At 35.8% G+C, this 17,786-nt stretch overlaps 1 protein-coding gene across 1 annotated transcript; it reads right to left on the reverse strand.

Moving 5' to 3' along the window:
- Positions 1-8,082: 8,082 nt before the first annotated feature.
- Positions 8,083-16,619, reverse strand: LOC131941495 (uncharacterized protein DDB_G0290587). Its single transcript, XM_059300767.1, has 5 exons — positions 16,505-16,619; positions 13,640-13,716; positions 10,854-10,941; positions 9,668-9,886; positions 8,083-9,060 (listed from the first exon to the last, which is right to left on the reverse strand). The coding sequence occupies exons 1-5, from the start codon at positions 16,569-16,571 to the stop codon at positions 8,201-8,203; spliced, it is 1,311 nt and encodes a 436-aa protein (XP_059156750.1). The 5' UTR covers positions 16,572-16,619; the 3' UTR covers positions 8,083-8,200.
- Positions 16,620-17,786: the final 1,167 nt, after the last annotated feature.

Genomic DNA, 17,786 nt, shown 5'->3' on the forward strand with positions numbered 1-17,786 from the left:
CAAGTACACAGTTTTGAAAGGTGTTTAAGCCTTAAGATCAAAGACGTACAGCAAGGAATATGTTATATTTTTACAGAGGTAACGCGTTACTGTAACAGATCTCTCCGTCACAGTCACCAATAGCCGTGTTGGCTAAATAAAAGAGTTGCAAGGACTTGACCGTATCCCAAATATTAAGGGGAGGGGGGGGGGCAAATTAAAATAAAGTATTTCCCTTTAAAATGTTTTGGTGGTGAAAAATATTAAAAGTTAGTACTTTTTATCTGCATTAAATATTTATTAAACATTAATTAAATATTAATACAATTTAATTAAATATTAATACAATTTAATTAAATATTCATTAAATATTCATTAAATATTCATTAAATATTCATTAAATATTCATTAAATATTCATTAAAGATTCATTAAATATTGAAAAATGTGAAATGTTGACGTACCTCATGGGTGGTAGTGACAATGTTACCGGCAGTGAAATTTGAGTACACTTGACAGGAATCTTGAAAAGATGTATATAAATCACAAAAGTGTATATATGTTCTAGTTATTTAAAGGATCATATATTTAATCGCTAAAACATTTTATAGTGCCCTCAAATTGTTTTTAATCGAATAGGCAGTTGTCATAAATATATAAAGCATAACACATTTGCAACAATTCTTCAAATAATAAATCTATTTCTTATAAGTAAATCCGATAATGTTCGTTTCATTCTCGACAGGTTTTATCTTTATTTTAATTTACTTGACACAATAATTCAATTGTGGTTTACAAATTGTTTTAGAACATGTGTAATAGTTAATGATGCAGATTAAAAAGCCGGAAAATATTTTCTTTAAACATCTACTTTTGAAAAAAAATGTATCTAACTTTTTTAAAAGATTAACTTACTCAAAGTATTTACGCAGATCACGGCGCTGAAGGGGGAAGTACTTAGAGCAGTACTGGTTAATGTGTTTAACACAGTCAGTGTGCAGCTGTCTTGATAAACGTAGTAGTAGCATGTTGTGTTTTCTACACATGACGTGTAACATTCCTGAGAGTAAACAAAATAAAAACATCACTAGTGTTCCGTATTGTCACAAAAATTACAATACCTTATAATTGCTTCCACTATATAAAACCGTTTAAAAATAATGTTGGTTAGTAATCATTAAATGCAAGTTCCTGATAGTTTTGTTTCATGTAGGCCTATATTAATGTTTAGAAACCTATGTCCAGCTTAATAACTTGTTATTTACAGGATCACGAGTAATCGATAATGTCATTTTCTCAGGTTTTCGTGTTTTCTAAAATTGTTAAGAGTCTTTACAAACATTAAAATGCAGAGGCGTAGTGACCCTTCCCTGCGCCCGGGGACAAACTTTCAATTTGGCGCCCCCTTTGGGAACAAACCTTCAATTTTCAATTTGCAACCCCCTCTCAAACTTTCCATTTGCACCTAAGGTCGGCGCCCGGGGACATATGTACCCTCCTGCCCCCCCCCCCCCCCCCCTTCGCTACGCCTCTGTAGTTGTAAAGACTCGAAAACCTTAAAACTTGCACTTCTTACATGAAAATGAGTTTATACAGCACAATATCATGCGCAAAAATCACATGCACTAATCAAATAAAATGATCTAGGGCTATGTAATTTTCGACTTTAAGATATATATATCTATGTTTTTAATTACATTGTCAAAGACAATAGTTTAGTTTGAAATTTTCAATGATCTTTACCACTAAACAACATTCCAATGGAATTTCCATTTTGATAAATTAAAAAAAAATATTTGACGATCTATATATATAATTCTCTTCTGGGAGACGCTAGAAAACAAGCTGTAAACGCGCTCCCTACCACCCCCACCCCTACATGGTCTTAGTGAGCTGTGGTTCACTCTAAATGTTTACAAACAGAGCCGGGTTTATTGACGACTATTAGGGGCAGATAATTTAGTTTGAAACGATTTTAAACGTTTGGGGGGGAAGGGGGGGGGGGGGTTATGGTCCTTAACGAGCTAATTATAGTGTTTTAAAGAAATATTTTCAGTGGCAGCGTTGGTGCTGTCGAATTCACAAATTATGAATTACTGAAAAGTAGAAAAAACAACAACTAAATAGCGGTGTATCTTATGCCGCGGGCCGGCTCGTTAATTATGTTTCACAAAGGTACATAATCTCAAGCGTAAATAAAATGCTAAGGGAGATAACTATAAAAACCAATACACAAATTATAAATATTGTATATTAAAATACAATTCTGTAAAGAAAAAAAACAATAACCGATTGTTGTGTATAAAATATAAATTAAATTAATAAAAGTGTACAAAAAATGTGTAATAATTTATATTAAATTTTATACATACATTAAAATATTAAACGAAAGCCAAACTCTTTAACTTATTGATTTTCATTCAATATTACATTAAGTAAATATGTAACGCCATTAATAAGTCTGATGTGTTGGCAAATCTTTACAATTAATTTTGGTTCGCCTGTTCTGAACGACAACAGCCATCGGCAACAATGTCTTTCTCTTTTCGACTACTTCCAAGGATCACCCGATCAGTTTCTCCTCAGTTATCAAGGAGCTACTGTTCAACTTCTAAAGATGGGAAACCAAAAACCTCTAAAGCTGCAGATTAAAAAGAACCAACATCACAAGCCACTATTTCCCCTTCTAAAGCTTCAGTAGCTGCTTCTAAAGTTTCTGAACCCCAAGTCGTCGAAAAGGGAGACACATACAAGGCTGGAGAAACTTACTTCAACTTTGATTCATACAGCTTTTACGAACTAGAAACTCAAATGAAATCCTATAGGAAATCTCAACCTTCTGCAAATGAAAAGGCATCTTAATTCTTGAAAACTTTGCTGTTTGGATGTTTATAGTTTTCATTGGCTCATTCAGTTTGGATTCTGTGTTAAATTGTTTCATAATTGGAGATTATTTCTGGTTGTTACAGTCAAGTGTTGATTTAGAAGACATTTAAAAAGTTTTTTTTAGTAAAGTCTGCAATTTATAATATCATTTTTGTAATGTTTCTTAATAGCTATAGGCTATTACTATTTATATTTTGAAGCCAGATTATTAGAATCTAAATTAAGTTCAATGATTCAATTAGGATATTAGCTTAGTACATGAAAATGGTCTTGTTTAGAAAATGTTTATATTGTGATGTACATAATGGACATAGCATGTGTCGTTCCTATCAGATATAATTATTTAAGTGTTTTATTAAACCTGAGAATTTAAAAAAAAAAAAAAATTGGTTCGCCTTGTAAAAGATCATACTTTTACGCAGAGGTCGGCAACCTGCGGCTCGCGAGCCGCATGCGGCTATTTCAATGTCAGGATGCGGCTATCTATTTCCGTAATAATTAAATATTATATTTTCATAATTATTATATTAATTCATAAAAATATTATACTGTAAAACAACTTTAAACAAGATAAAAACACTAAGAATTGGTGGGGTTGAGTGTATACAGACAGCTGACAGCTGCTTGGGTACTAGGCCCAGCTCCACAACTGATGTTACCAGCCCCCAGCAGTAGTTCCATGTTTTCCACTACCAAAGTGCACATTTTTTTCGAATATTTTCAATTGTATTTACTTTATTTTATTTTATTTTATTCAGAAGGAAATTTATTATGTGTCAGTGTGCATTAATTTGACATGGTTTTTTAGGTAGTAGTTTCTAAATTAGGAATAGTGCTACAGTAGTATATAGTTCGATTGTGTTATCCTAGCATCCTAGCAAAGCTAGTTAAATACTTTATTATGTTTTGTGCAAAACACGTGTATGTTTTAATTTTAATACATATTTTTTCTCTTAAACCCATTCATTTGAAATCTATTTACCTAATCCTAATCAAATACTATAATACTGAAAAAAAGCTACTTACAGATGGAGTGGACACTGAAATTGTCGTTGTTGTGGAATTGATAGAACTGTAGGCGATACAACTGTCTTAAAGTGAAGAAATTATTATACTTTATTTTTAGAAGAATATATATATATATATATATATATATATATATATATATATATATATATATATATATATATATATATATATATATATATATATATATATGCCTATATATATTGGTCTTGTTTTTACCCAGCCGCCTGTCATTTTATATTTCAGTATTATTTATGACAATTTGTTTCCATATTTGTGGGATATACTTTGTTATATCATTACCTACCTTGTCCATCACATACGTGGATTATCAGAATAACCACTTTAATTAGTATAATAATTCCAAGTGCCATTTTCCGATATCTTTTTCTGAGAAGATTTTGGTCCGATGCTAAAAGAAAATGGTTTCGTTTTATTATTAGACTGCTTTAAAACTGGATTAATGTACCAGTGTTGATTGCGTAATTTTAATTAACAGTTACAGTAGACAAATAACTTAAAAGTGAACGTATCCCTCTCAGAATATCTTAAATCGCTCATGTGTATTGATCAAGGTAAGTAAAAATATTGTTCTGTAAAATGACGGTGAAGATAGATCACAAAAATCCAGTTTGTTTCATTTTACAATATATAGCCTTGTATATAAACACATTACGTTTGAAAAAGCAGAGTACAAAATTGAATTATTATAAAATGAGGGGCATTATTATATATAATAATAATAATATATAAAAAATATAATATATATTTTTATTATTAATTTTATATTTTATATATATATATATATATAATATATATAAAATTAATAATATTGTGATCCGATTAAACACATACACACACAGAGACACACAATCATATATATATATATATATATATATATATATATATATATATATATATATATATATATATATACGGACATTCACAGACACATAACACTACACGTAACGATACATGCATTAAATATTTAGCCTTTCTTAAACACAACCTATATTTTACGGATTTTGAAATTTGAAACACGCCTAAATTAAGAAGCTCCCAAGTATAATTAAGTAATTAGACTAATCAATGACATGCTTTATCGGTCATGTTGTTGCAATTTAAAACTTAGAACGCAATTTTTTAGATAGATTCTACTTGACCCAAAACCCCATTAAAAATTGGAGCCTATTCTTCACGCTTGTTGAAAGCAACCTATTTCAATGCTCCTAAAACGCGTGAGAAATAAAGAGAAATTAAACAGCAATAGAAATTGAATTGACTTATTTTGGTCACTAATAAAGACACTAATAGTATATTAAAAATTCTTATATTTGTATATTAAAAATTCTTACTTTTGCATATTAAAAATTGTTATTTTTGTATTTTCTGATTTGTCCAAGTTTAAATAAAATAATTATCATATACATGGTTTTTAATAATGAAAAACTTAGCTATTTTAAATTATATATATATATATATATATATATATATATATATATATATATATATATATATATATATATATATATATATATATATGGGGACGGAGTGGCCTAGCGGTAGGTAGACAGCTGGACTTGTAACACCTAAGTAGTAACGATAACGATACAACTTACTTTACTAGTCTTATTAGTGTTAATAACAATCATAGCTACTTTACCAGTCTTGCTATGTAGTAACAATAACAATACAATCTACTTTACCGTTTGCACCATAGTTTAGGCCAAGCTATACCAGATTAAATTCCTTTTGTTTTCAATATCCGGCATACCTTATTTCACGAAAAATGCCGTACACTAATATACTTTAACTGCCATTCGTAGCAAATTCATATGAATTATGGTCTCGGTTGACAAACTAAAATCCAATTATAAACGAATGCTTAACAAATCAATTTGCCATAAACACTAAATGAATTTTTCAGCATGGTTATACATTTCTACAACACCATACTTCAACATACATTTTTTACACAATTATTAAAGCAACGACATTCGAATATCTATCACAATCACAAAAACTCTAAAAAAAAAAACCAATGTAACATCTCGGAATAGAAGAAGCGATTAATGCCTATACTATGACTACTATGTATATTGAACATAATCTTTTCGATTCTGAGCTCGGGACATATAGAGGCTTCCAATGTATATTAACATATTCATATTTTCTCATATTCCTCCATAGGCCAATGAAGCTTATCATTATATCAGCTTAATGGTAGCATTCATGAGCAGAAATAAACTAGAATAACTTTTTAAATCATCGTTGTATAATATTTCGAGTCGTCGGACTATCAGTAAAGCTCATCTTTAGATCTAACGATACACTGGATATTTGAAGTAGATTACATGTATTTCTTGGCATTTGCATATGAAAGGGACCGTCCCTAATCGATCAAGTTAAATAAATTCGGTCACAAAAGGCAGCTAGACTGACGTCACGTTTACGGATTCATAACAGGGTTCGTCTGAAATTACATCCCGTCAGAAGGATTTTCCAGTTACGGCCCCTGACAAAATAAAAATAGACGTGTAAATAGATCACGTGATCAAAACTCTGGTAGTCCTCTATGTTTTGGTTGAGTAATCGATTATCTACATTGCTCAAGGTCTGTTCTCAAGTTATCCGCCATTACAAAATTTAGATATCGTTGTATGTTCAGCTGACTGCTTTATTTAAGCCCCCACCATAGCTGAAACTCATTCGCTATAATACATTCTTTGTACAGTTATATAAAAGTAGCTCCAGCCGTATACAAGATTCAGAACTTTATAAACCTATAACCATAGCATATTATTCTACCTAACTAGGATACAAAAAAACCTACCTTACCTGACCAATCCTAAGCTCCATCCGTAAACTCCGGTCCACCCCGAAGTAGCTTAAGCTTTATATTAATCTTCCACTTACTGTTAAAAACGTATTATTTACTAACTCCCCGCCTCATAATAAACACTTATCGTATAGCAAACTCTTGTCATAAACTTAACTCTTGTCATAAACTTAACTCTTGTCATAAACTTAACTCTTGTCATAAACTTAACTCTTGTCATAAACTTAACTCTTGTCATAAACTTAACTCCCCACTGCCACACATTCAGCTGTCGATGTTAATTAAGATGATATCATTTAAGCCGAGAGGTTTCAGATTTAGGAACCCTTTTGTATTCTCCCATTTCTTGTCGGAGGCCATCTTACAGCCAGACGTCTTATCCGGGAATCTCAACTGAGGTTAACTTAACACTGTGTGTTTATCTTGGGTTTAATCGTCTGGCTGGGCTTAACGGGATTAATTTTTAATTTACGAATGTATAAGCTGAGAAGTATATAAACAGCTGAGGACAAGACATTTTTGATTGGCGCGTTTTGTTTAAAGTAAACATTCACACCGAATTAGTTATGGGATGTGGTTTTTTTCTGAATTAGTAGGCCTATTTGTAAACGTTTATTGTCATTGGGCAATTCTAAATTGGAACATTGATGTAGCGATGTGTAATACGATTGCATTTTAAATTAAGAAAAAAAATCATCAAATACAGTTGTCATTGTGTTAAGGTAGTGGTCAATGTGTTAGGGTAGTGGTAAATATGTTTAGATGGTGTTCAATGTGTTGGGGTAGTGGTCAATGTGTTAAGGTAGTGTTTAAGTGTCAATATAGTGATAATTGTATTAAGATAGTGGTCAATGTGTTAAGGTAGTGGTCAATGTGTTAAAGTTGTGGTCAAGTGTTAAGACAGTGATAAATGTAGTGAGGTATTGGTTAATATTTTTATTTTTGTAAACAAAACAACCATACATAACATCCCGATAACAATATTAAATTGATAGTCTTGCTATATTTTATTAGAAATTTCATGTTTCTTTGTATTTTCAAACTTAAGCACGAATATTTCTCTATGAATATAGAAACGATAATGGCAATGGGGCAATTGTATATTTCACACATACATGTATATTTATATATATATATATATATATATATATATATATATATATATATATATATATAATGTATGTATTAAATCAATGCGTTTTCTTTCACAAGTACCAACATGATATAATTGGAATATAGTACTAAAAATAATGACTAAACACAGTTAAAAGGAGAGATTAAACGTTACATCTAAGTAATAAGGAACAACATACAAGCGCCTAAACACAAACTTGAGTCGTAAAAACACAATATCAAATGTAAGCTCTACTTTAATAAATCGCAAGTTGGCCTAATACAAGGATCTTGTTGGTTGGTAGATGGGAGATAAGCGACGGTAGAAATAGTCGAGAGAACTTCAGCACTGGTCAGCCTAGTTATAATTCATGTGACGTCGTGATTGTGGCAAGTGTGGTTGCGACCTACGTGGTTGTTGACGTAGTGTATTTGAACGAAATAATTGTTGATGTTGTGGTTGTGAAATGTGTGGTTGTAGCCGGCGTTGTTGGCGATGGTGTGAGTGCACTGACTTGTGGGAAGATTTTTTTCGTCGCTGTTGGCACGGTGATGAATGCCTGTGTGTTTGTGGCCGTTTTGTTGTAAACATTGTGGATGAAGTCAGTATGTTTGTAGTTGGTGTTGTTATACTCAGTGTGGTTGTAGTTGCTGTGGTTGTAACTGGTGTGGTTTCAGTTTGTGTTGTTTTTGTCTCTATGGTTGTAGACGGTCTAGTTGTGGATGGCGTGATAGTAGTCGGTGTGGTTGTAGGTAGTGTGGTTGTAGTTTGTATGGTTGTGGGTAGTGTGCTTGTAGGCAGTGTGCTTGTTGTTGGTATGGTTGTAGGTAGTGTGGTTGTAGTCGGTGTGGTTGTGGGTAGTGTGGTTGTAGTTGGTATGGTTGTGGGTAGTGTGCTTGTAGGTAGTGTGGTTGTAGTTGGTATGGTTGTGGGTAGTGTGCTTGTAGGCAGTGTGGTTGTTGTTGATGTGGTTGTAGGTAGTGTGGTTGTAGTTGGTATGGTTGTGGGTAGTGTGCTTGTAGGCAGTGTGGTTGTTGTTGATGTGGTTGTAGGTAGTCTGGTTGTAGTTGGTATGGTTGTGGGTAGTGTGCTTGTAGGCAGTGTGGTTGTTGTTGATGTGGTTGTAGGTAGTGTGGTTGTAGTTGGTATAGTTGTAGCAGATATGGAGGTAGTCTCTGATGAAGGTGTAGAAGGTGGGCACTTTGTAGTTGTAAAATCTGAAAAATAAAAATATAATCTATGACCTATACTACAATAGTACCTGGTGTTTAATTTTGGTTGTAATTTTAAAACCATTTAATTGCTACTTATTGCATGTGTTACACTAGTTTTGATGAATATATATGCCATTCGCTATCTTAAAATATCTTTGTTCTTCTTCTTCGTTCTTAATTGTAATAATAAAAGGTATTCCCTTCAACACAATTAAGTATTGCCTGTCACCTTATAGGCCATTGACTCCGATTTCAGCAGCTTTTCTTTTTGGATTTGCTTCCACAGCCTTTGTCCAACCGAGAACAAACTACAAGGCATCAGTTGTTTGATTTTGGAGTTGTCTCTCCTAGAAGAGTTGCTGTCCCCAGCAATCGAGCCTCATCTGCCCGGGGGTTCAAACTTGAATTGGTGTAGCAACCAAGAGCTTAACCGGCTCAACCACGCCGACCCCGTTCAAATATCACATCATTGATATATACCACAATTATAGCTGGCTACCGCCCATTGAAACTATCCGAATAGTGTACAGTATCTTCAGTTGTTAATGTATACAATCTATCACTAACTGAGAAACGAATGTTTTAACTTAAGCACAGGGAATATACTCACTAGGCTCCATGCACAGGTATGATGACGGGTTCTCACAATAATCGTTCACAATTACCCCATGCCGAAAGTAAACACAGTCGTTTGTTCCGTCCCTGTCTGCGGGGTAGTGTTGGTCCCATAAGTCGCGTGGTATGTCAGGGGCCTGTTGGTTCGTCTCCGTCCACACGAAAGTTCCTTCTGTGACTTTATCGTTGGCACCGATCCAGACAAAGTCTTCGGCTGTTGTTGTCCAATTCAAAATGTAATAAAAGTTAGCCAAAAAGTAACAACAGTTAGCAAAATGGAACAGAAGTTAGCAAAATGTAACACATGTTAGCAAAATGTAAGAAAATACTTACATAATTATGAACAAGAATCAACTATGTCGTTACTTTTTTGTAGAAATAGAGTACGTTTAAAATCTATACACCCTTAAAATTAGTACTTTTGTAGTTGGCTTATGTTTGATGTTTTGAATCTTTTTGTTAGAATTATATATTGTGTTGCTTAACCATAATTTCTGACGATCACCGTTGTATTTAAATGCACAAGGGGAAAGTCGTTAGATACATTAGTTTAATTAACAGGGTCATGACCTAGTTAGTTAATGCTTATTTATCCAATCCTATTAGAAGTTCAGTAAAACCTGAATAGACAGTGTGGCGTGCAACGTGACCAGCTACCTAGAGACGCCCAAGACAACCTAGCAATAGCTGGATTCAATGACGCCATATGGACTAGAACCAATTTTTCCAGATGTCAATCATGTGCTCTACCGATTGACCACGCGATGCCACTCGATATTTTCTATTGGTTTCGAAAAAAAACTTGATAGTTTGCAATCAAATGTATATTGCTAATCTAGTTAATTTTTTTAATTAACCTTTTCTATCGACTACTTTTCATATATCGAAGCGGAAAAATACACATAGTAGGCTAATCTTAACATTAACTATCAAAACAATAAATGGAGTTTTGAAATATTTGTTTGTGAGTTTAAAATTGGATAATATCTTTTCACTTGTCTAAGGATACATTCATCTTGAAGGTAACGGGTGTTTTATTTGGTCTAAACATAAAATCGGAGGAAACGCTTTCAAGAATATCTGGTTGCATGTATTTATATTTTAAAATAAATAAATATTTTAAATATAAACAAATATTTTTAAAATAAACGAACATTTTAAAAATAAACGTATTGACTTACGATTAATGGCCAATGCTGAGACGATTTTGTTGAGCTGGTCACGTGATATTATTGTAGCCAGTGTTCCCCCAATTTTGCCGCATTCCGCCTTTGATGGATAAGACATTTTAATGATTAAAATATTCGATACAATCATCACCATCACAGAAATGTACGGGCTCATTAAAATCTCATCAGCATCTTTTAACCCTTTATCTACTGACGGTACTTATAAGTACCACTTTAATTAAGCGCCTGTATTATTTTTAATTTAAAACGAATTTTAAAAATTATTGATGTAATTGATAGTATGATCTCCACTGAGTCACAGGTAGGTGGAGGGATCAATGTTTTTTGAAAATTTCTGGTGTGGCGCCACTTTCAATCTCTACCTGTATCGGTAGTTCACAATTGTTCTGTGCATATCTCACATGTGTTCCTGATTTCCCTTTGTTTTACCTTATTCTTCACGTTTTCAACACCGAATATTTTTTATTGGCATCTTCAATAGTCAAGCAAATGCATCTAACTTATAGTTATACAATTTTTATCAAATTGTCTTTGTAATAGATCGATGTTTACAAGTGGACTTATAAGTACCGTCAGGGCACACGGACATTTTTTTAGGATTTCTTGGAAATTGCTGATTTTCGATGTGGAGTGCCATAAATATTATTTTGATAATTAATTATCGAAATGTACTTAAAAATATATATTTATGCATTTATAAGAAGGTTAGCATAGGGTTTTCTTCAGAAATATTGTAATTAATTGCAGATTTCTAGTAGTATAAGAATAACAAGAATAGAGGTGGCAGTTGCAGGCTCGTTTCTAGGTTTAGTATACGTTATTTATATACCAAAGTCTAGTTCTAGAAGTAAGATTTGTAAGTTATATTTGTTGCAAAAAACTGTCTAGCATACAATAGCTGGCGTGTACGTAATGTATACATGTAGACTAGTAATAGTCCATACATCTGCATGTAGCATAGATCGTTTTGTAATTTTGAATCAGTAAACACAAAACAGTAGGCCACTACGCTATTCAAAACACATTGAGCTCACTTCTATTTATGAACTTTACACTGTAGTGTAGACTAGTCATAACTTTCTAGTAGGCTACAATTATACTAGTATTACTAGTAGTAGTGTACTAATGACTAGGATTTCGTTTTCAAAATATTTGTTTATGCGGCTCATTGTAATGTCTATTGGAAGCCTCAGGCAAAAGCAGGTTCAGTCCGGCAACTGTTGCCACACCAGAAAGACAACAGACAAGAATGTCTTAGGAATGAGGAATGAGGGAGCATGACATGTCGGCACCTTTAGCTGTGTTTGAGGTCTAAGATGTGTTCCGATAGAAAATCCAGTAAAAATCGTACTCAAAATATACTTTTGTGCTGTGTTTATTGTGGAAATTACAAAAAATGATTGTTATAATGATTGCCATGTTATTATTTAATAAGTTGTATCGTTTTTTCCTGTTTTGTAAATTTTTTATTTTTTGGAAAAAATGTCCTACATTCCTGACGGTACTTATAAGTACCAATACATGTTTGGGCCCTTAAAAATTTATGAAACAAAATTTCCTTCGACATATGCTTTAAATGTGCCAAAAGCAATATGATAACACATTGTTTAAGAAAAAATTTCATTCAGAACATAATTCCGTAAATAAAGGGTTAAAATCATAAAGATACCTGCGCCCCATCCAATGATAAATAAACAAGCGCCCCATCCAATGATAATCACACAAGCGCCCCATCCAATGATAAATAATCAAGCGCCCTATCCAGTGATAAATAATCAAGCGCCCATCCAATGTTAAACATATCAGCGCCCCATCTAATGTTAAACATACCAGCGCCCTATCCAATGATAAATAATCAAGCGCCCCATCCAATGTTAAACATATGAGCGCCCAATCTAATGTTAAACATACCAGCGCCCTATCCAATGATCAACATACCACGTCTCATCAAAAAGTACCGGAGTATCACCTTAGAATTTTACTAGTACACATCCTACCAGAAACAAACGCATAATTTTGCCAAAAAAACGTAACAAATCCACATATTTCATGAACGAAACCTGTAACAGCTCTCAAGACTTAACGCGTTTCATACCCCAAAAATAAAGGCACAGTTGCTTCATTGTATTCATTCTATACACTGACGTCAACCAGCTAACCCTTCAAAAACTAGCCTGGACCCTAGCATTAAACCAACCACCAGCTTATTATCCCATCAATATATGAGACGACCCCAACTTACCCGCGCTGATCCTATCAATATGTGAGACGACCCCAACTTACCAGCGCTGATCACATCAATATGTGACACGACCCCAACTTACCCGCGCTGATCCTATCAATATGTGAGACGACCCCAACTTACCCGCGCTGATCCTATCAACTTGTGAGACGACCCCAACTTACCCGCGCTGATCCCATCAATATGTGACACGACCCCAGTTTACCAGCACCTGATCCCATCAATAAGTGAGACGACCCCAACTTACCAGCGCTGATCCCATCAATATGTGAGACGACCCCAACCTACCAGCGCTGATCCCATCAATATGTGACACGACCCCAACTTACCAGCGCTGATCCCATCAATAAGTGAGACGACCCCAACTTACCAGCGCTGATCCCATCAATATGTGACACGACCCCAACTTACCAGCGCCTGATTCCATCAATATGTGAGACGACCCCAACTTACCCGCGCTGATCCCATCAATATGTGAGACGACCCCAACTTACCAGCGCTGATCCCATCAATAAGTGAGACGACCCCAACTTACCAACGCCTGATCCCATTCCGTCCAAGCATAAACATACAGAAAACACCGTCCATCTACTACACGCGAGCCAATCCATTCTATGGAAGTCAATAAATTAAGTCAACATCTTATTTAAAAATACGTCTAAACCAACATCACACCTAAGTATAAACATAATCTTAAACATATATCTACATCTAATCCTAATCCCAAACCTTTCACTTTTCGTTAGGAGTAATTTTTTTAAGTACCATTATACTTTTTAAAATACCGCAAAAATCTAATATATAAAGCTCAGTTCTGTATGTAATGCATTTGTATGTCGTTGGAATTGTACGAATTTAAGTGTTAGAAAATTAGCGTGCGCATTTGTCTAAATTTATGAGCTAAGAAATTACCATTGAAAGTGTTGGGAAATAATTTTCATTTTTCAAATTATAGTAATAATTGTCGGCATGTTCATTCAACACAAGTTTTTAAAAAAATATCATCTTTTACAAAAATTCTAATTATGTCTTTATTTAGTCCTATAGCACTTACTTCCCTTTGATAAATTAGGAAAAACACAATTACTTCCCTTTATAAAACCATTGCATTCCGTGAAAATAATTTACTTTTTAATTACTTTGTTTTGGTGTTGGGAAAAAAAATAATTACATAATTAGCGGGGATTGATCAAGTGCAAATGTTGTAGGTATTTTACGGATAAGCTTGGAGTATTAAAATTGTTTATTAAATTGAAACAGGCGCGTTCGTTTAAGTGAGTGCAAAAGACTGTGAATAAGTTGGGGTACTATAGTCGTTCATTAAGCTAAAACAGGTGATTCCGCCCCGGGCGTTTATGTTCGCGTTAGTGTTTTCTTTGTGTTTAGGTGGGTTTGCGTTAGTGGTTGCGTTTTAATTTGGTTCGTTTTTGTTCTTTCTTTTTTCGTTTTTGTTTGTGTTTTTTTTGTTTGGGTTTGTATTTGTGTTTTTGGTTGGTTTTGCGTTTGGATTTGGTTTGTTTTCGTTTGCTTTTTTCGTTGATTTTTTTTTGTTGGTATTGGTGTTTGTGGTTGGGTTTGTTGTTAGGTTTTTGTTTTCGTTTGCTTTTTTGTTTGTTTTTTCTTTGTGTTTGTATTGGTGTTTGTGGGTGTGGTTGTGTTTGTTGTTAAGTTTTTGTTTTCGTTTGTATTTGTAATTGTGTTAGCGTTATGTTTGCGTTTTGTTGTTTTGGTTTTGGTTGGTTGTGGTTTGGGTGGGCAATGCCGGGTTTATGATGATTACTAAACACACAGGTAATGGTCTTTAACAGAAAGGTTTTTCACAGAAGCCAGAGCAGGGCCTGGCCGGGACGGCTAGTATCATATATATATATATATATATATATATATATATATATATATATATATAAATATATATATACGAGAAAAATGGCCCGTTGAGGAAGGATACACCGGGCGCTAGGTTGATAGTGCTGTCTCTTTTCTCTAAACAAAAACCACCCCCCCACACACACCACCCCCACCCCCACCCACACCCCCACCCACACCACCCCAACCCCCCACCCCCCCCCCCCCACACACCACCCCCCCACACACCACCCCCCCCACCCCCACCCCTACACACACCACCCCACACACACACCACCCCCCACCCCCCACCCCCCACCCCCCACCCCCCCCCCCACACACCACCCCCCACACACCACCCCCCCACCCCCCACCCCTACACACACCACCCCACACACACACCACCCCCCACCCCCCACCCCCACCCCCCCCCCACACACCACCCCCCCACACACCACCCCCCCACCCCCACCCCTACACACACCACCCCACACACACACCACCCCACACACACACCACCCCCCACCCCCACCCCCCCCCCCCCAAAAAAAAACATGTCTACCGTCCCATTCAACGAAATATAATTATATACTTTTTCCAGTGTCCGCCCCCTCCCCGAAAATTCTACACCCGCCCCCGAAAATTTCAAGTACCCTCACCCCTCTCCGGGGAGGAAAAAGTCTAAATTAAAACCACCCCCCACTCACCCCCACCCCCCCCCCCACACACACACACCACCCCCCCCCCACCCCCCCCCCCCCACCCCCCCCCCCCCCCCCCCCCCAAAAAAAAAGCATGTCTACCGTCCCATTCAACAAAATATAATTATATACTTTTTCCAGTGTCCGCCCCCTCCCCGAAAATTCTACCCCCGCCCCCGAAAATTTCAAGTACCCCCCACCCCTCTCCGGGGAGGAAAAAGTCTAAATTAAAACCACCCCCCCCCACTCACCCCCCATCCCCCCCACACACCCCCCCTCCCCCCACCCCCCACCCACAACCCCCCCCCCCTAAAAAAACATGTCTACCGTCCCATTCAACGAAATATAATTATATACTTTTTCCAGTGTCCGCCCCTCCCCGATAATTCTACCCCCGCCCCCGAAAATTTCAAGTACCCCCACCCCTCTCCGGGGAGGAAAAAGTCTAAATTAAAACCACCCCCCCACTCAACCCCCCCCCCCCCACCCCCACCCCCCTCAGACGTTCTTACGCGGGGATGGGGCTTCGCCCCTACCCGAAGAATTGTATGCAAGAAACTCTTCACGCAAACCATTTAGATTAGACAACATTTCCTTTTTTTCAATGTTTCAATGACGTCATTACATTACTGTGTGCACTCTCTGGTTTGAGATTATGTTCTACTCTACGCTAAATGTGTCGACGTCATATTTCGTTTTTCGAATTACTGTGCAGGTTTTTAAATTCCTTGTGTTTTCTCTAGAGCGTTCTTGTCAGACAGATAGATAGATAGAGAGACAGCGAAACTATTAGTATTAATATATATATATATATATATATGCAAAAATATGTCTATGAATTTGATTATACTAACCTTGTGTACTACCCATATTCACGAGCATCAGAGCTGCTATAAATAGCCGAATATTTGACATCGCCATTTGTAACGGATGTAGAGTGTATTTCCTTCCAAAAAATAAATGAAAATAATATTTTATCATTACAACAACAACAATGACGTTCAGTCAGGTCCCATCACCCCCTCTAACCTCCCACCTTATTTCTACCCGCTCACCTCCCCTGCCATGTTTCCTCCCCCTCTCACCTCCCATCTCCATTTCTACATCTTCTTCTTCTTCTTCTTTATTCTTAATTTTTAGCGCAATTTCCATTCTGGAGAATTGCGTTTATTAACCCGTTATTTCTGGATGTATGAATGAATGAATGAATGGATGGATGGATGGAAGGATGTGTGTCCGCAGCTTTAAGTCGTATCTCCTCCTCAACGAAGCAATATCGAAGACTAGTTCCAAAGCAATTATGTTAAGCAAGTTACGAGGATGAACATAGGCCAAAAAAATTCCGGGTTTCTGTCATGGATTTCCCGAAAAAGCCAAAAAACCTCGAAAAAATGCAGTTTTTGGCCCATTTCTCGGCAACCAGACCATTTAGCGACTTGAAAGATTTACCAATCGATTTCTGCCATAAATTAGAACAATATTGCCGAAGAAAGTTTTCCAAAATAACCTTTCGTTCGGTCACAATTTTTTTTTTAATTAATTAAAATTTGGACCGAATTAGTAGGCATTTTTATCCAACCACACCACACGCGTCATCACGTTCAATGGCTGCGTCATCACGTTCAGTAGCTAGGCGCGCAATGGTTTTAAGTCATGCAACTCTATTGTAAATAAAACATGTAAAATACTGAATTTTTTTAAAATAAAAAACGTTTTAATAACTAACCAATGGTTTTACTAACCCTGCTCTTGATTTACGCTACAACAGAGCTATTTTTAGATAACATAAGGAAATTGCACTAAAATTGTCACTAGACTTTTTAATTACTTGTTTAGTGTTGGAAGGGATCGAACTCGAGACCCCTTTCCAACACAATTAAGATTTACGTGTCAACTGGTTATGTTGACTCCGATTTCAGCCTGCTTTTCGTTTTGGATTTGCTTCCATAGCCTTTCTCCAACCAAGAACAGCTACAAGGCAGCAGTTTGTTTTATTTTTGGAGTTGTCTCTCCAAGAAGAGTGGCTGTCCCTAGCTAACGAGCCTCATCTGCCCGAGGGTTCGAACTCGAGACTTTTCGGTTTTGCAACCATGAGCTTTATCGACTCGACCACGCCGATCTAAGATATCTCCTTTT

The sequence above is a fragment of the Physella acuta genome, unplaced genomic scaffold (genome assembly GCF_028476545.2).
Source record: "Physella acuta isolate Inbredline_101_S28 unplaced genomic scaffold, ASM2847654v3 ptg000363l, whole genome shotgun sequence".
Taxonomy (NCBI): Eukaryota; Metazoa; Mollusca; class Gastropoda; family Physidae; genus Physella; species Physella acuta.